The sequence below is a fragment of the Ceratotherium simum genome, chromosome 2 (genome assembly GCF_057802395.1).
Source record: "Ceratotherium simum simum isolate JZ-2026a chromosome 2, ASM5780239v1, whole genome shotgun sequence".
NCBI lineage: Eukaryota > Metazoa > Chordata > Mammalia > Perissodactyla > Rhinocerotidae > Ceratotherium > Ceratotherium simum.
Genome location: NC_141901.1, coordinates 14,359,505 through 14,382,809, shown reverse-complemented (window position 1 = coordinate 14,382,809; position 23,305 = coordinate 14,359,505). Strand labels below are relative to the sequence as shown.

General features: G+C 36.5%; 1 protein-coding gene across 2 annotated transcripts in view; it reads right to left on the bottom strand.

Moving 5' to 3' along the window:
• The window catches only part of RALGPS2 (Ral GEF with PH domain and SH3 binding motif 2), a 169,814-nt gene that overhangs the window by 95,954 nt on the left and 50,555 nt on the right, over positions 1 to 23,305 (bottom strand). For both annotated transcript variants that reach the window (XM_087438382.1, XM_087438386.1), the window contains exon 5: positions 4,257 to 4,340. In XM_087438382.1, the coding sequence (XP_087294508.1) occupies positions 4,257 to 4,340 (84 nt within the window). The remainder of the gene's footprint in view (positions 1 to 4,256; positions 4,341 to 23,305) is intronic.

Sequence of the window (23,305 nt, the reverse complement as noted above, 5' to 3'; positions counted from 1 at the left end):
TTTAAAATGAGTAAGAAAAAAGAGAATAATAAAAATGACCAAGGAGATTTGAAAATGACAGAACTTCTGAAAATGGAAAAAAAAAGTAAAATTAAAATGAGGAAGAGCTAGCATGAAAAGGTCCATGAAGGAGGCGATCTTTGTTTTTCTTGTTTATTAATATATCCCAAACATCGAGAACAGTGCCTAAGACACAGCAGGAGCTTAATAAATATTTATTGAATGAAAATGAAAGCTGAAGTTATTTTATATACCAATTAGATGGCTAAGTTTGATGATACCAAGTATTGATAAGGACATGTAGTAATTTTTAAAAGCTCTTATACTCTGCTGGTAGGAATGCAAATTGGTAATACCATTTTGAAAAAAAAAAGACACTTGTCTTGTATAGTTAAACATGCATCTAATACTCTATGACAAATTTTACAATTTAGTGAGTGTAAGCTGTAATGTTTTTCAACTGCTTTTTTTAGCAGAAAAGATCAAAGTACATATCACCTAATACAAGCAAATGTTATCTCAAAAAACTTTTGTTTCAGCTGTGTATCTATATTGAGCTGCAATGTAAAATATTTGATCTTATTGTGGGTCACAGTCAAAAAAGTCTGAAAGCCACTGCCTAGAGAAACTATTGCACATGGACACCAAAAGACTCTCAGAATATTTATAGCAACATTCTTCATAATAGCAAAATATTGGTAAATATGTTTCATGTCTGTCCTCAAAAGAATGATAAATTCATTCTGATATTCATGGAATGAAATGCTAGACAGCAGTGAAAATCAATGAACCAGAGCTAAATATATCACCATGGACACATCAGAGAAAAACACAAATGAAAAAAGCCAAACACAGAAGATGAAAAACAAGCAAGATTATACAACATGCTGTTTAGGGACACAAACATTTCTGGTAAATCTATAAGGGAATTATGAAAGGAGTTAAAAAAATTTTAAAAACCAACTAAACAAGTAGAAAGAAAAAAACCCCAAATTTTCAGATAATAGTTACCCCTTAAGTGAGGGTAGAGGGAAGAAAATATAAAATGCCTCAAGAGGCATTTTGTTAATATTTTATGTCTTAGCTTAGGTGGTGAATTCACAGTTGTTTATTAGAATGTTTCTTCATACTACATATTAGATTAACGATATGAACTTGCCATTTTTGTAAGCTAAAAGTGGTCGAACATCAGCAATTGCATATGATTCAAACAAATATTTAACACATTCTTTGAAACATATCAAATATTTCATAAAAAATAAATCCTAGAAAACACCGGATATTTTTACTGTAGTTGCTCTATTCACGGTTTTATAATCATATAGAGGTGTTATGAAAACCTTGTATTTGCAGCCAAAAATACTTTAAACTTTAGTTTCTCTACTTTTTATCATGGAAAACTTCAAATGTATACTGAACTAAACAGAAGATAATAATGAAGCTCCCAGTACATCAACCAGTTTCCACAACCAAGTTATGGCCAAGCTTTTTCACCCCCACCCTTACCCCACCCTCAAATGCCCCAGTAATACTGTGAAGCAAATCACAGACACTGTATAATTGCATCTATAAATATTTTCAGAGTAAGAAGTCTTTTTTAATAAACATAACCCAATATCATTATCACTCCTAAAAACATCAATTTCCAATTATCCAAAATTTCTAATTATCAGTCAAATTTTCAATTATCTAAAGATAACATTTAAAAGACACTTAACCCTTCCCACAATAAAAAAAAATCAGGAAGTCACTGGCATGACCACAAGTTATCAGAGAAATATGCAATAGAGTGATTATTAAAATTATGATACAGTCAAGTCACAGATTATATAGATACTAAAAATGTTTTAAACGTGATTTTATGATATAGAAATATTTCATGGTATGTTAAGACAATAAGCCTATAAATTATATGTACAACGTGATTTCTATTAGATTAAGAAAAAGTAAAGAATGGAAGGATATAAGCTGAAATGTTAAGTCACCTCTGGGTGAGTTTTTTCCCCCAGCTTTTTATACATTTCTACATTTTTTCAATTTTCCTGCAATACACGTTATTATTTTGATAATCAATAAAAAGTATAGTTTTTAAAGAGATGAGGGAGCGTTCCATTTCTGATAACATGGAGTAGCTGGTATCTTTAGGAGTGCTTGTCTGATTATAATTACAAATTATAAAAACAACTATTTAAAAGCACAACTCATGTCTATAACTATATTTAAAAGCACTATGGATATAAATAAAGTCATATTAAAAATATGACTATATTTAAAAGCACTATTGATGACTATACAATTGAAAAAATTACCAGACATGCAAAGAAACAGAGAATTTTGACTGAGAGTTAAGAGAAAAAGCTGTAAAAAGAAACAGACCATAAGATAACCCTTTTGCTGGAATTACTGACAACCAAATGCAACGAAGGATCCCAAATGGTATCTTGGAACAACAAAAAGGATATTAGTGGGAAAACTGGAGAAATTTGATTAGGGTCCTTAGTTTAGTTAATGGTATTGTACCAATATTTCATGGATCTAATAACTATACCACATTTATGTAAAATGTTACCACTGGGGGAGGCCACCTATATATGGAAACTCGCTGAACTATCTTGGTATCTTTTCTAAGACTAAATTAAGAAGCAGAGATTGTCAGACTGGATAAAAAAAAAAGGAAGACCCAACTATATGCTATCTACAAGAGATCCATTTAAAAATAAAGATGTAGATATGTTCCCTCTAAAAGACTCTTTCTAACTTCCTTTGTAGTTTGCTACTTCAGCTCTCCTATGACCCTACTAGGAGAAAATAATAGAGCAATGGAGTAACTAGGTAATGGAGCTTATATAGGATCAATTATGTTCTGTAATAAGGATAAAGGCTTTTGGTACATTGTGACGTATTTGACTCTGACAATTTTTTGGCTCTCTTAAGAATAATATGAGTGCTTAAAATCTAAAGTCAAATTTGTGAGTATAGTAACGTAATATTTCTGTATGGCAAAGAAAGAACTTTTACTGTGATGATAAATTCTGACCACCTCAGAAAATCTTTGAAAAAAAGTGCTACATAGCTTAAATATAGAATTCAGTACAAGACATGCTTGCTCTATGCCCCTATTAATGGTTTAATCTAATTTTTAAAAACTTGAATCTACTTCCATTTTTGGGAATACAGTGAACCAAATAACCTGAGAAACTATTTGATATAAACCCCTAGAAATGCTGGGTTAAAGATAACAAACTCTTTTTTAAAAAATGTATGGCTAACTCAAAAAATGAAAGATTTCCCTAGTGGCTAAAAACAAAGAAGAAAATAAAGGCAAAGCAGTGATTAAAAGAAAGGTACTGTAGCTGCCCTTGGAGGATTTTCCTCTCAGTGACACAGAGGCTTGGGATTTAACATTCCTTCAAAGACATACTACAAGGCCTCACACATCTACCCTCCCTGCTCTACTTCTATCTAAGGAATCTTCAAAGGGCTACAATCTTGGTGAAAAGGTAGACTAAACCAATTCACCTACTGGCAGAGGGAGACAATACAGAAGAAGGAGAAAAATAAGTCTTTCATGAGAATTTGCAACCCGCCCTTAACTGAATTTGAAGTTTAAATTTTCTCTACAGAGAAGTACAGATGTTCCCCAATGAAAACATATACAAAATAGCCCTAGGTCTGTGATAGCCCTTTGTACTGGCAAAAGTAACAAAAAGCCTCTCAGAAAGGAGATACCCTCAATCTAGGCAGCAGCAAAATTCCCACAGAAAAAGCTTAAACAGACATGAGCTCTCAATCCAAAATTACAAAATGCATAAGAAAACAAACCACTGTGAATAAAGATCAGCAGAAATAACAGGGAATTATTACCTCAAAGACTCTGGAGAATAACAATAAAAAGTTGAAAATGATTTAAGAAATTTAAAAATTAGAAAAAAATGACACTAGTGTAAAAGCATACAGATTTGAAACAGCTATGAGACATCTGAAGAGAATTAGTGAACTGAAATACAGATCTGAGGAAATTACGTAGAATGGAGCACAAAGGGAATAGATATAAAAGTACGAAAGGTTAAGATACAAGCAGGAAAGAATGCTAAGTTTCAAAGGAAAATAGAAATCATGCAGAGAGACAATATTTGAAGAGATATTGGCTGAAAATATTCCAGAATTGACGTAAAAAGTTAAACTACTTCTTAATGGAAAATCATATATTGTGGAATTGAATTTCAGAAACTACCAAAATTTTATAAGCAACTCACATGATTAAATCTTCTTGTGAAGGCAACTGCATTTGGTGCAGAGCTATATTTTTCTTTTTTATTCCATCCACAACTTGAAAGCTCCTGAAAAATTAAGTTGAAAATTAAATACAAATTCATGGAATAGCCCAGTTTTCTTATTATATTAAGGGTTTCAAAACATGAAAGACAGTTGTGTCCCTTCCTAGAACTGTTTTATTTCATAGGAACATATCTAATATTATAACCATTCAGATAAATCACAAAAGCAAATTTTATTAGTAGAACATAAGAGGGCAAAACTAACTGTCTATAAGAACATAGATAACTAGACTTATTCTCCATAGGCAGACTGGTAGATTCTCCTCTGAAGAGATTTGAATCCCAAGAGGCAAGATCTACAGATAATGAAAGTTGAGCATACCACAATATATACTGAAGCCTACTAGTTAGCAGTCAAGCCCCAATCACTCACTCAGAGCTTCCAATCAGCTTTCCAGTACCTCACTCTTTGAAATGACAGCCAATGACCCCAGATATTTGAAGAAACTTCTAAAAAAGGGGTTCCTGACTCCCCACAGTATCTGTCAACAGAATTCAAAGAGCTCAAGGACTTACACAAAAAAAATTAAAATTTTATTTTACACTAACTTCTAACTGAAATGACATTCTTTTTAATTATAAATGTAGGCTACAGATTACAGAAAAATTGGCAATACATGTGACTTCGTCACTAATAAAAATCACAGATATTTTCATATCACATTACCACTCATACAGATATCTCAAAAATGTCATTTACGCTCATCATTACTTTGAAATTATGATCTCCTCACCTCTAGATCTCACTTAATATGTTAATAAAGCACATATATTGCTATATTACACTTTAAAAAATATTTTGATAAGTGTATTTTAATAGAACTGATTTCCTTTGATTTTAAAGAAGGGCTCAGTTCCATGGGCTTCAGTCTGCCAAAGGGGTCCAAGGTTCAAAATAGGTTAAGAACCCTGCTGTAATACAACCACCACCACCAGAAAGAGACAGAATCTATAGGAAAAAAGAAAAAGAACTCTAACAAAACTGCGTTAGGACAGAGAACAAAAGAAAACTGAGAAAAGAAGAAAACGAAAACATATAATCATTACTCTCAGACAGATGAGAATAGATATTGCTCCCATTAGGCAAAAACAGGAGGATATAAAAAAGAAATATTCAGAGAACAAAACAGCTTTTGGAAATGAAAAATATAATAAGAGAAATTTAAAAAATCAACAGAAGAGGGGCTGGCCTGGTGGCGCAAGCGGTTGGGTGCACGCACTCTGCTGCAGTGGCCCGGGGTTCGCCGGTTCGGATCCTGGGCGCGCACCGATGCACCGCTTGTCAAGCCAAGCTGTGGCGGCGTCCCATATAAAGTGGAGGAAGATGGGCATGGATGTTGGCCCAGGGCCAGTCTTCCTCAGCAAAAAGAGGAGGATTGGCAAATGTTAGCTCAGGGCCGATCTTCCTCACACACACACAAAAAAATCAACATAAGAGTTGTAAGATAAAGGCGATAAAAATCTTTTAAACAATAAGCTAAAAACAGGAGCAAAAATATGTTAATTAGAAATGTCCATAAGAGGCAAAATCTGAATAATAAGAATTTTAAGAGAGAACAGAGAAAATGGAGAAAAGTAACTTACCAAAAAAAATAATTTAAGAAAGTGTCCTCAGAACTTAAAGGCAAGAAAAGACCTAAATAGTGCCCATTACAATGGATTAAAAAAAAAAAAAGACTCAAACCAAGGCCTAGCATCAAAAAATTGCAGCACATGGGACACAATGAGATCAGAAAATCTGTCAGATTCAAAAACAGAACAAACAAAAATAGATCACATACAGGAAAACGGGAATCAGAAGGTATTGTATATCTCAATAGCAGCACTGGAAGTTAAAAGACAACTGAAAACAATGCCTTCAAAATCCTAGAATCTATATCCACAAAAATATCAATTAAGTATGAAAGTATACTACAGACGTTTTCAGACACAAAAGTCTCAGAGTATTTGCATTCTTTGCTCCTATTCTTGGAGAGCTAGTAGAATATGTGTTCCATCACAACCAGCAAATTAAGAAAAAGGAGGACACAGGATCCAGGAAACTGAGGAACCAACACAGAAAGAAAATATTGGGTATTCCCAGATTAACAGTAAAGGGAGATCCTGGGACAAATCTGTGAGTAGACCTTAAGAACAACAGTCCAGATAGTAAGTTGCAAGACGACAGAGATTCCAAGAGAGATGTCTCTGAAAGATAATTAACAGAATATCTGAAGTATTTGAACACATTGAGAAGACACACTGGCTACATCCACTTCTGGCAGAAAAATTAGTGACAAGCAGAGAGAAAGCTAACGTAAGTTATCAGCTCAAGGAAAACAATATAAGTAAGTTACTTATTCATGTCAAAATTGTGACATAACTACATGGGAAAAAGAGGAAGAAGTGAAGTGTGTAAACGTGAGGGGAAGAGAATATAAGAGAGTGAAATCATCTTCTATAGCAGAGTTAGTAAATCATATCCAAAACTGAAAAATCAGAAACAATAGGCATTTAGATATATTATTTGAAAAATGGACATAAATTCCTCCAAGGAAGAATAGCTAAGAGACTCGGATGGGTGTGGCGCTCAACGGTGGATGGAGGCTGGAAGGGTAGGAGCAACCAGGCTAGGGAACTGTTATATTTTGTTCTCTCATGGAAATATTTGACTTCTTAAATGTGATATATGCATATCTTCAATACAATTTTAAAATAAAATAGAAACAAACAAAAAAGAATGGATTGAGTCAGGTGAAGATTTAGGAAACAGTTATGATATTACAATACTCCAAGAAAAAGATAACGTTCCCTTGACTAGGGTGGTGTTAGTGGATAGTGAAAGAAGTGTTAGATTTAAGATATTTTGGAGGCAGGCAGGACTTGGTCAATAATTGTATTCACATAGTGTAAGCTAAGAATGGGGTATCCAGAAGTATTAAGATTCCCAAGTTTCTGGTTTGAGTAACTGAGATGGAGAATACTGACGGAAGAGATGACAATTATTGCTTCAACACAGTAAATAAGCAGTAAATGCTCTGAGGATATGAATTACTAACTTTTTTTTAAACCTAAAAATTTAAACTTAAAACCTTAAAATTTTTTTAAACCTAAAATTACAACTTTCAAATTCAAAATTACTGAAGGAAAAAATAAAATGACAGAAGTAACTCTACAGTAAAAAAAAACTGCGTACTCAGCTTAGATATATGCTCATTTAACATTATTCCTCTGTATAGACAGAAAATAGTAGTAGATATGATATTAACACAAAAATGACATATGATAACCATATTAAAAACATCAAACTGTTAGAAAACATTTTTGTTCTTTCTAAAAATCACAGCGTATTTATACAACTACATAAAGATGCCATACTTTAGGGCCGGCCCCGTGGCTTAGCGGTTAAGTGCGTGCGCTCCGCTGCTGGCGGCCCGGGTTCGGATCCCGGGCGCGCACCGACGCATCGCTTCTCCAGCCATGCTGAGGCCATGTCCCACATACAGCAACTAGAAAGATGTGCAGTTATGACATACAACTATCTATTGGGGCTTTGGGGAAAAAGAAATAAATAAATAAAATTATAAAAAAAAAAAAAAAAGATGCCATACTTTAGGACAAAATTCCTAGGATTAAATCCATAAATACCGAACTTGTTTTTAACCAATTAATATAATTTCCAAATTTATATTAATGCTATGATCAAAGTGCGTCTATCAAATTGCTGTTAAACTTAACAAACCACTCAATGTAGCCATTTGACGTAGAGTTCAAACTCAATTATAGACCTTTACACATAAAGCAGATTTCATTTTCCTGTTATAAGTAAGGCTACACTATAAATAATAAATATCCTTGCACCTTTTCTGACATTTATGATCCTTTCCTAAAAACATAGGCCTAGAAGTGAAATCACTAGGTTCAAGAGTATGAACTTTTCCAAGGGTTTGATACCTGTCAAATTGCCCTCCTGAAATACTAGAATCATTTATACTACCACTACCGAGTGTGAGTTTCACAACAGTCTTATGAAAACTGGGTATATTTAATTCCCTTTCTATATATTATTACTTTAATTTTCCCAACTGTAAGAGTAATTATATTTGTTAAATAGAGAGAAAATGGGGGTTGGGGGGCTGTGAATCATCTATAAATCCACCACCCAATATAAACATATATCTTCCCAATCTTCTTTGTGTGCATATAGGGGCCTGGTTTTTGTTTGTTTAAAGTAGCTAACACACCTGTCCTTTTCTGTGTGATTTAATCTACTGATTTTGTGCTTAAAAAGTCCTTCCTTCTCATCCTGAGAACAGATGTCTTAGCAGTAATAAAAATAATAGTTAACATTAATATAGAGATCATTATGTGCCAGGCACTTTCTAAGTGCTTTAAACACAACTCATTTGATTCCATCTTCATCATTATAATTTATTAAGATAAATAAGGAACCCAGACAAAAGTACCAGAGAATTATGGCTTTATTTTTTACATTAAAATTTTTTTAATGCTTTTCTGACTCCTCAAATAAGAAATGCTAACAGGTTTTGAAAAATCCATCCAATTCTTGGAAGATTTCAACATCATTAATTTAACAGAGAAATGCTTTGCCCCTTTAGGAAAACTCTGTTGAAAGCAGACTGAAAGGAGGGGAGAATGAATGAATCTGTAATCACATTACTTGGGAATAAATGGATTAAAATTCCATTGGAGCCCTCCATTCTAAAAAAATTTATAATTAGAAAACGTGAAGAAACAAGCAGGTTTTTAAAAATCTTTTAAAATGGTAGTTTCTGCTTCAGAAAACATTTCCCATTTGAGACAATGTTACATTACTAGCCCATCTAATACAAAGACAAACAGAACTATAAAGATGGAGAAGAGATCAGTAGTTGCAAGGAGTCAGGGATGGCGGGGAGTAGCGGCAGGAGTGGGATGGGTGTGACTGAGAAGGGGAAGCACAAGGGAGACATCTTTGTGGAGATGGAGTAGTTCTGTATCTTGACTGAGGTGATGGTTAGACGAATCTACACATATAATAAGATGTCATGGAACTATATAGACATATAGAGTACAAAAGTCCATCTCCCAGTTTTGATATTGTACTATACTAATATAAGATGTAACTTCTAGGGAAAACAGGGTGAAGGGTAAATGGGACGTCTCTGCACTATTTTTGCAACTTCCTATGAATCTATAATTATCCCTGTGCTATTTTTTTGTAATTTCCTGTGAATCTGTAATTACCTCAAAATAAAAAGTTAAAAACAATAACAACAAAAACCCTTTTAATGGATTATGAAGGTGAAATTGCACTAGCACTCCAGCAACTCACCCACTACTTTCTTCTTAGACTCTGACATCATTTACGGTTAGCTGGCCTTAAAGGAATTTTGCCCTGCCCCATGTCTACCTCTCAACAGCCACTAAATCTCTCTGCGAGAAAAAAATTGCTTTTCCCTTTGTCTCTGTCTCTTTTTGTCTCAGACTCTAGGATCTTCCTCCAAGTGACACCAAGAATGCAATCTAAGAAATAAATTCTCTCACCAGCGTCATCTTGCATTTCACAGCTTATCAGCCTAGTCAAGAGTTATCTATACTAAAACATCTCCCATGAACACCAAAAAGTTGAAGTAAACTTTAGTGACTCTAAGAATATTTTTTTTATGGTCTGACTTAAGAATAGGACTGATTTAAGGTGAGTATACTACATAAATAAGCCTCCATTTTAGCAAAGGCTAAATGAAATATAGCAGCCTTGATACCTCTTAATATTTGTTCAAATGGATTTAACTTGCAATTTTTAAATCAGGCAGTGAACAGAAATCTTCTAATAATGACTCACATAAAAAAAGGCAATTTCTTAATGGTCATTAAAAGTGCATGTGAAAGAATATTCATGGATTCATTTTGAGCCACAACACTGTCAAGCCCAATTTTCAACTAAGCTTATTTGGTGGGAAGGCAAACACCACAACTGACGACCACCTACCCTATGAAAGAATTAGTGAATTTCACGGGAGCCACAGCATCTCTTATGTCTTGTAGGTTTGTTCTGTAAAGTCAAATTCTTGATCTAAATTTCATCTTGTAGGTTCCAACACTCTTAAAAGGACTGCTCTAAGGGTGATGTTGTAGGGAGACCTATAGATAGAAGAAGAGAAAAGGCCAATATAGACCAGCATGTAGACAGAGATTGAGGAAAGACAAGAAAAAGTGATGGAATTGTAAAAGACTGTGTGTGGGGGGTATCCTCACGAGGAGAAGATAATTATTGCTGAGTATTCTTATGCTCAAAAGTGGGAAGCTTTAAGGGAATATACTATATCCATTAGCATTCAGCCTATATGGCTATTTAGAAAGAAGTCTCAGCCACAGATGAAGTGCTCCCTACGATTCCTATATTTTTAATCAACAGAATAAGCTTTGAAAGTATATAACTCCAATGTAATATGTTAAATCAAAAATATAACTTATCTTGTCAAATGTACTCACATTCTCTGCTCCCTCTCCCTCCTAATACATTAAAGCTGCCTCTATAATGAGACCAGAGATAAAGGCAGGAGCTATCTTCTGCTACCACTGATGCCATGATATACCTCCTCTCCTAATCAACAATTTTCTTCTTTACCTTCTCCAGTTCTAATCTAAGCCTGACATTACTATATATTAAGGAAGTTCATGGTGATGAACAGCAATAATGTGAACTGATAAAACAGCTGCATCTTGCTTCTAATAGAACAGTTTATTCCAGTCTAAAAGAAAAATTTCAAGTCTACATGTCTTCTTTGCTTTCTTCAAACCTCTCAATATATTCATGGATTGTTTACATTTTAATTCTAATGCAAATGATAATTTTCATTAATAGAAGGACAGAATTATGATATTCCTGATGTTGGAACTTGGATGTTGCCCAGATTATAGTCTCTTTGTATACACAAGAAAGTTTGCATAGAGTAAGCTCTTTATACACATTGTCAGAAATATCTCAATTGTAAGTTTTTCAGACATGTTGTAATAAGATTCAGAATTCCTATTACGTACTTTCCTTCATTTAACCAGCATTCTTCCTCAATCTCTAGTGTATCCCAGTCATACAGGATGGCCTTTTCTATCCTTTGTATTTAATGTATTTATTAATATAATCTAAATGGCTTATTGTATTGACCTACTAGAACAAATAAGAAAGTATAGAACTTGCTTCTCTGAATGTCATACACATCAGAGGACTTTCAGTCAGAGCATGTAACTTTATGAACACTTGAGAAACTCATAAGAGAGGCAAACATCATCCAACGTAATGACTATAGTACAGATTTCAAGCACAATTCACCCCTTACTTAAAACTTATCAAAAGCACCAGAGAATTGCTACTGGAGAGAAAACCTGATTGTAAGCAAGCTTTCTACCATAATTCATCTTGTGTTGAATAACATAATACTCATTCTGAAGAGAAACCCCATTTGGGTCATGAATGTGGTAAAGCTTTCAGAAGAAATACAAGCTTTATAGAGCATCAGAGAATTCATAATAGACAAACAACAACAACAACAAAACCTATGAATGTAATAAACACAGAAAAACCTTCAGAACAGTCATTGCTCCCTAACATGAAAGAACTTACACTGGAGGGAACCCATATAGATGTGTAAGAGCTTTCTAAAAGAAAACAAACCTTCATGATCAAGAGAACCCATACTGGGAAAATCTATCTATATAAGAAATGTGAGAAAACTTGAATAAGAGCTAGGCTTGACTAAACACCAGAAAATTCATACAGAAATTAATGAATGTAAAGAACCCTTAACCTAAACTTCTGCCCTTACTAAAAGCACTGAAGAATTCATACTAGGGAAGAAACCTGAAAATGTTCTGAATTGTGAGTGGGGGGTGGGGGGTGGGGGGAATCACTCCTGTTTCCACAGGAAGAACGTTATTTTATAAAAGCTACATTCCTGGAATGGGTAACAGACTCTTGCAAAAATGATAAACAATGTTATCCAAACATGATAAACAATGGGGGAATGATATGCCTGTAGGCTATACAGCATAAAGCTTTGGAATGGTCACTTATCAAAGTCAAATATCGAACAGGTATTATTGTAGGCACTACAGATACACCAGTGAAAAGAGCAGACAACAGTTTCTGCCCTCTTGAATTTACATTCTAGTGAAAGGACAACAGACCCCCAACCTCTAAGAGCTTGACTCATGATCACCCCCCTACCCTTATTACCTCCTTAAGACTTCTGCAGTTTTGGTCAAAATCATATTTATTACTGATTGAGAACTATACTTAACTGCAGCTCAGACTCTGAAGTCACCACTAAAAATTATCCTACTTCCAGGAATTTCTCAAAGACCTATAAAGTATTTTAAAGATCAAGTAGTCCAAAATCCCTTATTTCACAGATTTAATAACAAAAAAAAGGCCAAAGACAAAATAAATTGTATTAGTGGCACAATCTATAAATGACAAAGCTGAAACAAAAACGTTAAGTCTTTTGGTTCCTTGCTTTTATGTTTTGCCACTAAAAAAATCTTCTGGAATTCTAAAGGCTTAAAAATAAGTTTTTAAATAAGTGAAGTAATTAAGAATTTTCTGAGCACCCACTGAGAGAGCTGTGAATGTTGGACACTGATTAAAAAATAAAAAAGTAAAAGGCAGCAAAATACATGGCAATTTGTCCCGAAAACTGGTTTAAACTAAAAAAAAAAAAGAGAGAGAGAGAGAGAGAGTGAGCAACTCTGTGGAAGTAAGAGCTGTAAGGACATACTATCAGTGGTTGAGTGTAGATGATGGAACTACTAAACCTTTTTCCTTCTTTGTAATCACTATCATTACAGTTTCAGCAACCATATTCTTGTTTCCTCCCCCAACACTAAGAGATGGCTACTTGTTGGGAGGAGGGGAGAATAGTGAAAAGCCTGGTTTTGTGTGCAAGGGATCACCATCCACAGAAGCTTCCAAATTTGGCCATGCTGCTTGGGCCAGTGGGCAAGTGAAGAGTCTTGGGATTTCTGCAGCACCAGCTAGGGGAGCATCAGGGCAAAGCGTTCAGATGGAGAGAGTTGTATACAGATGACTGACTGAGCTGAGACCTGTTCTCAGGCCCCACAACCACATACAGACACTAAGGAATGCTCATATTTCCAGAGCCAATGAGCTGCAGCCTTGTAAAAACACTGTACTCTTTTAACAAACATCCTTCAGAGTTGACAGGGAAAGGGAAGGGGAGAAAAGTTGCTTAGGAGGCAAAATCATTTGGAGATACTGGAGAACAGGAGAAAGAGGATGGAGAGAAGGGAAAAGAAAGACTCCCTGGCTTCTGACTAGTATTAAAAATGGACAGATGGTACAAATTACTCAGACAGGGAAGCTTAAAAAAGTGAAACTGGAGAGTGACGTCAGCATCATGGCGGAGTGAGCTTTCCCGTGAACTCTTCCCCCGACAAGATACAACAAAAGCAACAGTCACAGACCAACAACGGAATCCCAGACAGTGAAAACCTAGAGCGGAGGGATCCACACGGCCGCACATCTGAGAGCGGAACGTGCTGGGCCCCCAGAGGAAGTGGGGAGAGGTAAGGAGAACTCCGCTCCCTCCCCATCAGATCGGCGATCCTGGTCCACGCGGCTCCCAGAGAGGGGGGAGGGGCGGCCCTCCGCGGGGAAACCGTGGCTCTTTGGACTCTCTCAGCCAGTGGGAAACTCCCGCACAGAGGACTTAGAGGAGCCACAGGGCTACCATCAACATCTGAGCACCCCAGAGAGCGGATAAAGAGGGGCAAACGAGAAGCCTCCCACGTCAGGGACCCAGAGGGCAAAAGAGAGAGCTCCCCACTCCCCACAACCCGGACTCTGCAGCTCGACCAGACCAGACCTAGCGATCCGAGGCAGACCTGATCAAACGACTGGACCTGTGGATCGCAGCGGGGAAAAAAAACAAAACAAAACTGCGGATCGCAGCAGAAAAACCGGGGCAGAGCGCAGGGGGCTTAGACTACACAGCCCTTTACCACCAGACAGTGGCGGCAGGTGGAAATTGCAACCAGAGACTTCCAGGATGAGGAAAAACAAAACCAACACAGGAACCACAATGCAAAAATATATGAAATCACCAGACCAGAAACAAAATGACAAGCACCCAGAAATCAACCCCAAAGACACAGAAATCCATAAACTAAATGACAGAGATTTCAAAATAGCTATCATAAAAACACTCAACGAAATACGAGACAACACAGACAAACAATTCAATGAGATTAGGAGTTTCTTCACAAAAGAGATTGAAATCATAAAGAAAAACCAATCAGTGCTGATGGAGATGAAGAACACAATGGAGGAGATAAAGGAGAATCTGGAATCTTTAAAGAACAGAGCTGACAATATGGAGGAAAGAATTAGTACTTTAGAGGATAGGAATACAGATATACTCCAGATGGAAGAGGAGAGAGAACTAAGACTAAAAAGAAATGAAGAAAGACTCCGAGAAATATCTGACTCTATTAGAAAATGTAACATAAGAATTATAGGTATTCCTGAGGGAGAGGAGAGGGAAAGAGGAACAGAGAGCCTATTCAAGGAAATAATAGCTGAGAATTTCCCAAATCTGGGGAAGGAGCAGGAAATACCAGTAAGTGAAGCCAACAGGACACCTATATATATTAACAGACAAAGGCCTTCACCACGACACCTAGTGGTAAGGCTAGCCAGGGTCAACGACAAAGAAACAATATTAAGGGCAGCGAGACAAAAACAAAAAATAACGTACAAAGGAACTCCCATCAGGCTCTCAGCGGATTTCTCAACAGAAACTTTTCAGGCTAGAAGAGACTGGAATGATATATTCAAAATACTGAAAGACAAAAACTTTCAGCCAAGAATACTCTATCCAGCAAAAATATCCTTCAAATATGATGGAGAAATAGTAACTCTCCCAGATAAACAAAAGCTAAGGGAGTTCATGGCCACGAGACCCCCACTACAAGAAATACTCAAGAAGGCCCTCAGGCCTGAAAAAAGAAGAGAAAGGGAACACAAAGCTTGGAGGAAGGAGAAAAGTAGGTAGACAAAATCAGAGAAATAGTAGATCTTTACCGGAATAGGTTAGCAACCACTTAAATACTAAACTCAAAGATCAAAGGAAGAAATTCACCAAAAATAAATTGAACCTCATCACTGTAAACACACAGCCACAACACAAGATAGAATAAGGTATAACAAGAGCAACTTAGAAGGGGAAGAGGAAAGTGACTGAATTGACTTAGTATAAGGAAATAGGAGGCTATCAGATAATGGACTATCTCATACACAAGATTTTTTGCCCAAACCTCAAGGCAACCACTAAACAAATAATCAAAGCAAAACCACATATGATAAATAAAGAGAAAACTAGAAGAATCATAAGACAGAACAACCAAACTGAATTAGCAGTCCAAAACAAATGGGACAAGAAACAAAGGAAATGCAAAAGAACCAGAAAATAAGTGACAAAACAGCAACATTAAGCCCTCATATTTCAATAATTACCCTAAATGTAAATGGATTGAACTCTCCAATCAAAAGATACAGAGTGGCAGGATGGATTAAAAAGCAAGACCCAACAATATGCTGCCTTCAGGAAACACATCTTAGCACTAAAGGCAAGCACAGGCTCAGAGTGAAAGGATTGAAGACAATACTCCAAGCTAATGGCAAACAAAAGAAAGCAGGTGTTGCCATACTCATATCAGACAAAGTAGACTTCAAGATAAAACAGGTTAAGAAAGACAAAGAAGGGAAATATATAATGATAAAAGGGACACTACATCAAGAAGACATATCACTTATAAATATATATGCACCCAACATAGGAGCACCAATGTACATAAAGCAACTATTAACAAACCTAAAAGGAGAAATCAACAACACAATAATAGTAGGGGATCTTAACACCCCACTTACAGCAATGGACAGATCATCCAGACAAAAAGTTAATAAAGAAATATTAGACTTAAATGAAAAACTGGACGAGATGGACCTAGTAGACATATACAGAGCACTCCATCCAAAAACAGCTGACTACAATTCTTCTGAAGCGCGCATGGAACATTCTCTAGGATAGACCATATGTTGGGAAACAAAGCAAGCCTCAATAAATTTAAGAAGATTGAAATCATAACAAGCATCTTTTCAGACCATAAGGCTATGAAACTGGAAATGAACCACAAAAAAAAAACTGGGAAAGTGACAAAAATGTGGAGATTAAACAACATGCTACTGAACAACCCATGGATCATTGATGAAATTAAAGGAGAACTCAAAAACTATCTGGAAACAAACGAAAATGATAACATGCCATATCAAACCATATGGGATGCAGCAAAAGCGGTCCTGAGAGGGAAACTCATAGCAATACAAGCCCACCTTAACAAACAAGAAAAAGCCCTAATAGGCAACCTTAAATTACACCTAACAGAACTAGAAAAAGAAGAACAAACAAAGCCCAAAGCCAGCAGAAGGAGAGAAATAATAAAAATCAGAGCAGAAATAAATGATATTGAGACCAAAAAAACAGTAGAAAGGATTAATGAAACAAAGAGTTGGTTCTTCGAGAAGATAAACAAAATAGACAAACCCTTAGCCAGGCTTACTAAGAAAAAAAGAGCAACGGCTCAAGTAAATAAAATTAGAAATGAAAGAGGAGAAATTACAATGGATACCATGGAAATACAGAGGATTATAAGAGAATACTATGAGAAATTATATGCCAACAAATTGGACAATCTAGAAGAAATGGATAAATTCTTAGACTTATACAACCTCCCAAAATGGAACCAAGAAGAAATGGAGAATCTGAATAGACCCATAACAAGTAAAGAGATTGAAATAGTAATCAAAAACCTCCCAAAAAATAAAAGTCCAGGACCAGATGGCTTCTCCAGTGAATTTTACCAAACATTCAAAGAAGATTTAATACCCATCCTCCTCAAACTATTCCAAAAAATAGAGGAAGATGGAACACTTCCTAAATCATTCTATGAGGCCAACATCACCCTGATACCAAAACCAGACAAAGACAATACAAAGAAAGAAAATTACAGGCCAATATCGCTGATGAACACTGATGCAAAAATCCTCAACAAAATATTGGCAAACCGAATACAACAATACATTAAAAAGATCATACACCATGATCAAGTGGGATTTATACCAGGGACGCAGGGATGGTTCAACATCCGCAAATCAATCAACGTGATACATCACATCAACAAAACAAAGAATAAAAACCACATGATCATCTCAATAGACGCAGAGAAGGCATTTGACAAGATACAACATCCATTTATGATAAAAACTCTCAATAAAATGGGAATAGAAGGAAAGTACCTCAACATAATAAAGGTCATATATGACAAACCCACAGCTAACATCATACTCAACGGAGAAAGACTGAAAGCCATTCCTCTGAGAACAGGAACAAGGCAGGGCTGCCCACTCTCACCACTCCTGTTCAACATAGTACTGGAGGTTTTGGCCAGAGCAATTAGGCAAGAAAAAGGAATAAAAGGAATCCAAATAGGTAACGAAGAAGTGAAACTCTATTTGCAGATGACATGATTGTATATATAGAAAACCCTAAAGAATCTGTTGGAAAACTATTAGAAACAATCAACAACTACAGCAGAGTTGCAGGGTACAAAATCAATCTACAAAAATCAGTTGCATTTCTATATGCTAATAATGAACTAACAGAAAGAGAGCTCAAAAAGATAATACCATTTACAATTGCATCAAAAAGAATAAAATACCTAGGAATAAATCTTACCAAGGAGGTGAAGGACCTATACAATGAGAACTACAAGACATTATTGAGGGAAATCCATGATGACATAAAGAAATGGAAAGATATCCCACGCACGTGGATTGGAAGAATAAACATAGTTAAAATGTCTATATTACCTAAAGCAATCTACAGATTCAATGCAATCCCAATCAGAATCCCAATGACATTCTTCACAGAAATAGAAAAAAGAATACTAAAATTTATATGGGGCAACAAAAGACCCCGAATAGCTAAAGAAATCCTAAAAAAAAAAGAACAAAGCAGGAGGCATCACAATCCCTGACTTCAAAACATACTACAAAGCAATAGTAATCAAAACAGCATGGTACTGGTACAAAAACAGACATACAGATCAATGGAACAGAATTGAAAGCCCAGAAATAAAACCACACACATACGGACAGCTAATTTTCGACAAAGGTGCTAAGAACATGCAATGGAGAAAGGAAAGTCTCTTCAATAAATGGTGTTGGGAAAACTGGACAACCACATGCAAAAGAATGAAAGTGGACCATGTGCTATCGCCATTCACAAAAATTAACTCAAAATGGATCAAAGACCTGAAGGTGAGACCTGAAACTATAAAACTCATAGAAGAAAATATAGGCAACACACTATTTGACATTGGTTTTAAAGGAATCTTTTCGGATGACATGCCTACCCAGACTAGGGAAACTGAAGAAAAAATAAACAAGTGGGACTTTATCAGATTAAAGAGCTTTTATAAGACAAATGAAACCAGAATCAAGATGAACAAACAACCAACCAGCTGGGAGAGAATATTTGCAAAACATACATCTGACAAGGGGTTGATCTCCATAATATATAAAGAACTCACACAACTGAACAACAAAAAAACAAACAACCCGATCAAAAAATGGGCAGAGGAAATGAACAGACACTTCTCCAAGGAAGATATACAGATGGCCCATAGGCACATGAAAAGATGCTCAACATCACTAATCATCAGGGAAATGCAAATCAAAACAACACTAAGATACCACCTCACGCCTGTTAGAATGGCTATAATCACCAAGACAAAAAACAACAAATGTTGGAGAGGATGTGGAGAAACAGGAACCCTCATACACAGCTGGTGGGAATGCAAATTGGTGCAGCCTCTATGGAAAACGGTATGGAGATTCCTCAAAGAATTAAAAATAGAGATGCCCTATGATCCAGCCATCCCACTACTGGGAATCTATCCAACGCACCTGAAATCAACAATCCAAAGAGGCTTATGCACCCCTATGTTCATTGCAGCATTATTCACCATAGCCAAGAAGTGGAAGCAACCTAAGTGTCCCTTGACTGACGTTTGGATTAAGAAAATGTGGTATATATATACAATGGAATACTACTCAGCCATAAAAAAAGACAAAATCGTCCCATTTGCAACAACATGGATGGGCCTGGAGCGTATTATGTTAAGTGAAATAAGCCAGAAAGAGAAAGACAAACACTGTATGATCTCACTCATATGTGGAATATAAACCAACACATGGACAGAGAAAACTGGACTGTGGTTACCAGGGCAGTGGGGGTGGGGGGTGGGGGGTGGGCACAAGGGGTGAAGGGAGTCATATATGTGGTGATGGACAAACAAAAATGTACAACCCAAAATTTCACAATGTTAGAAACCATTAAAACATCAATAATAATAAAAAAAAAAATCAGAAACCAAAAAAAAAAAAGTAAAAAAAAAAAAAAAAAAGTGAAACTGGAGCAAACATTTTTTCAATATAATTATATTCTTACGAAGTAGTTTTTTTAATTACTGGTGAACTTTCCTTTAAAGTTAAATTCTTTTCATTGGTAAACATGTTTTTCCATACTTCTCTACCATAAAAGAAAAACTAAGAAATGTAGTACCGAAATCTGTCCTTTTGTCTTCTTTCAACCTGAGGTAATTTCAAGTGTGACACCAGGTTGGAGAAAAACCAGGCTTAGCACTATGTTTGATTCAGATCTGCTCTTAAAGACATGATTTTCAGTCCCTATACAATAAAAAATAATTTTTGACATCTCAAAGAAATGGCAGACAGTTTCTACAGTGAAATAAAGGGCTTGGAATGTTTCTTTTTTTCCCTGAGCAATTTTGAGGTATACTGCACAGCAGACATTGTAGATAAGCAGTTTTATTCTGAGAAGACAATAGCACTTCTTATAGTTGTCCCTTTCTTCCTACAAGTCAAGAACAACTTTAGGTAGAACAAATTTAGCTAAATTCTGCTTGACATGTAAGACTTGGGAAAACACAATGCCACAAACTGGAAGGAATTACAAGATCCTATTTAGGGAACTGAATTAATGGGAGATACATATTTTAAGTTCCAGGTAACTCAGAAATTGCCTCTATTATAGAAAACTGAGTAAGACTTGTGCGATTCAATCACCAACCTGTAACTAAAATCACTAAACCACATAGCTGGATTCAGAATCTGTATTCTTCCAAATTCAAATTTAGTACACATTTTATTTCAGAGAACGTGAATAAATCATCACCTGAAATAAAGTTACATATGGATATATTCACATAATAGCGAGCTTTGATTTAAATAGTTTTGGTGTAACTTAACTAAAGATCTTTTAAACAGTTCCACAAAGTATACATATAGTTTTTTTTCTTAAGTTTTACATAAAGTTATGTATAGAGACTTGAACATTGGTATAATGGACAGAAACATGAAGATAAATTTACTAGATTCAGGGATAACCACTATCTTTTCATAATATCTGAGGTTAAATTTTGATTTAACAAAAAGAATTCCTTCATTCTTCAGTGAATATTCTAACTACATAATGAAGTAGACACCACTTTATACTTATAAATGAGACTAATATACATTAGACTAGTATTAACACTACTGACATCACGGCTTAAACAATCTTTTGTTAAATTTATCAACAGCAAGAGTTTTGATACAATAAGCAAACAAAATCTGTACATTTTGGAAAACAATTTGGGAGTATTTAACAAATTTAAAGATGCTCATGCTCTACAACTCAGTCAGTAATGCACTAGGGTGCATACATCAACATGGAAGCTAGTGAACATTGTCGAACATAAAAGGCAAGCTATAGAAGACAAAAACAATAGGATACCATTTACATAAAAAATTTTAAACCTGCAATAGCATATATTGCTACGATATACTTATGGAAAAATATATAACCAAGTGCACAGGAATGATCTAGATCAACACTTAAGGGGACTACCTTAGGGGGAGGAGAGAAGAGAGGTGAACGTGGGAGGACGCAGAGCAGCTTCAACAGTACCAGTTAGGTAGGTACACAGAGGTTCGTGTGTGTGTGTGTGTGTGTGTGTGTGAGAGAGAGACAGAGAGAGAGAGAGGGAGAGAGGGAGAGAGGGGGAGAGAGAGAGGGAGGGAGGGAGAGAGAGGGAGAGAGAGGGAGAGGGAGGGAAAGGGAGAGAGAGGGGAGAGAGAGGGGGGAGAGAGAGGGGAGAGAGAGGGGAGAGGGAGGGGGAGAGAGAGAGGGAGAGGGAGGGAGGGAGAGAGAGAGAGGGAGAAAAAGAGGAAGATCTGCCCTGAGCTAACATCTGCCCATCCTCCTCTTTTTTTGCTTAGGAAGACTGGCCCTGGGCTAGCATCCATGCCCATCTTCCTCTACTTTATATGGGACGCCGCCACAGCAGGGCTTGACAAGCGGTGTGTCGGTGCGTGCCTGGGATCCAAACTGGTCAACCCCGGGCCGCCACAGTGGAGTACGCGCAGTTAACTGCTTGTACCACCGGGCCAGCCCCTAGAGGTTCATCTTATTCTTTATGCCTTGTTGTATGTCTTAACATTTCATAATAAATTAAGAAATATTTTTCTGCCCAATGACAAAGCCCTGTTTATGCTGCCAGATTAATGTAATCTTGATGATTATATGAGACTGATACATAAGAATATTTTGGTGCTACATCATTTCTTCCAATAGAGTTACTGCTTCAATTTTTGAAAATATTCTCTCATTGAACAAATATTTACTAAGCACTATGTTCATTTTATCATTCTAAATATTGAGCTCCCACTACACGCCAGACAGATAAAACAGTAAAGCAAAATTGTCAGTTTCTGCCCTCATGCACCTTAAAATCTAGAGGAAGCAGCAAGCAATAATTAGATAAGCACATGATTAACAACACCTGACACTTGATCACTCCTTCCTTCTTAAAAATACCTTCTTCACTTGGCTTATCAAATTCCATACTAATCACCTGATTCTCCTCCAAGTTCCTGGCTGCTGCTTCTTAGTGAAGTTTCTCCTAAACACTAAATAGGACCCTTCTTCTCTCTATCTATATTCATTCTCTTGGTGGTCTCACCCACACTTTTTTTGTGTGTGTGTGAGGAAGACCAGCCCTGAGCTAACATCCAATGCCAACCTTCCTCTTTTTTGCTGAGGAAGACTGGCCCTGGGCTAACATCCGTGCCCATCTTCTTCTACTTTATATGGGACCCCGCCACACCATGGCTTGCCAAGCGGTGTGTCGGTGCGCGCCTGGGATCCAAACCTGCGAACCCCGGGCCGCCGCAGTGGAGCGTGCGCACTTAACCACTTGCGCCACCGGGCCAGCACCACACCCACACTTTTAATATCTCTACACTGACATTTCCTGAACTTTCATTTTCAACCTGGACTGAAAATATATGCTAGTATATATAACCTAACTCAACCTTCCCCTTGGCTGTCTAACAGGCATGTAAAACTAAACATGTCCAAAGCCAAACTCCTGCTCTTTCCTCAAAATCTGCTCCTCTGGGGGCTGGCGTGGTGGCATAGTGGTTAAGTCCATCCGCTCTGCTTTGGCGGCCTGGGGTTCGCAGATTCGGATCCCAGGCACAGACGTACACACCGCTCATCAAGCCATGCTGTGGCAACACCCCATATACAAAATAGAGGAAGACTGGCACAGATGTTAGCTCAGGGCCAATCTTCTTCAAGCAAAAAAAAAATCTGCTCCTCTGGCTTTTTTCCACAAGGCTACACTGCACATAATATTCTATATGAATGGCAGCCCCAGGAGTGGTGAACACAACAATAACAATTTTCCATCTTGGAGAATATCAACCATGTGATTTTGGTGTCAGGCCCACCTTGGCATCGTCCTTGATTCCTCTTGCACATAACGTCTAATAACTTCTCACCATC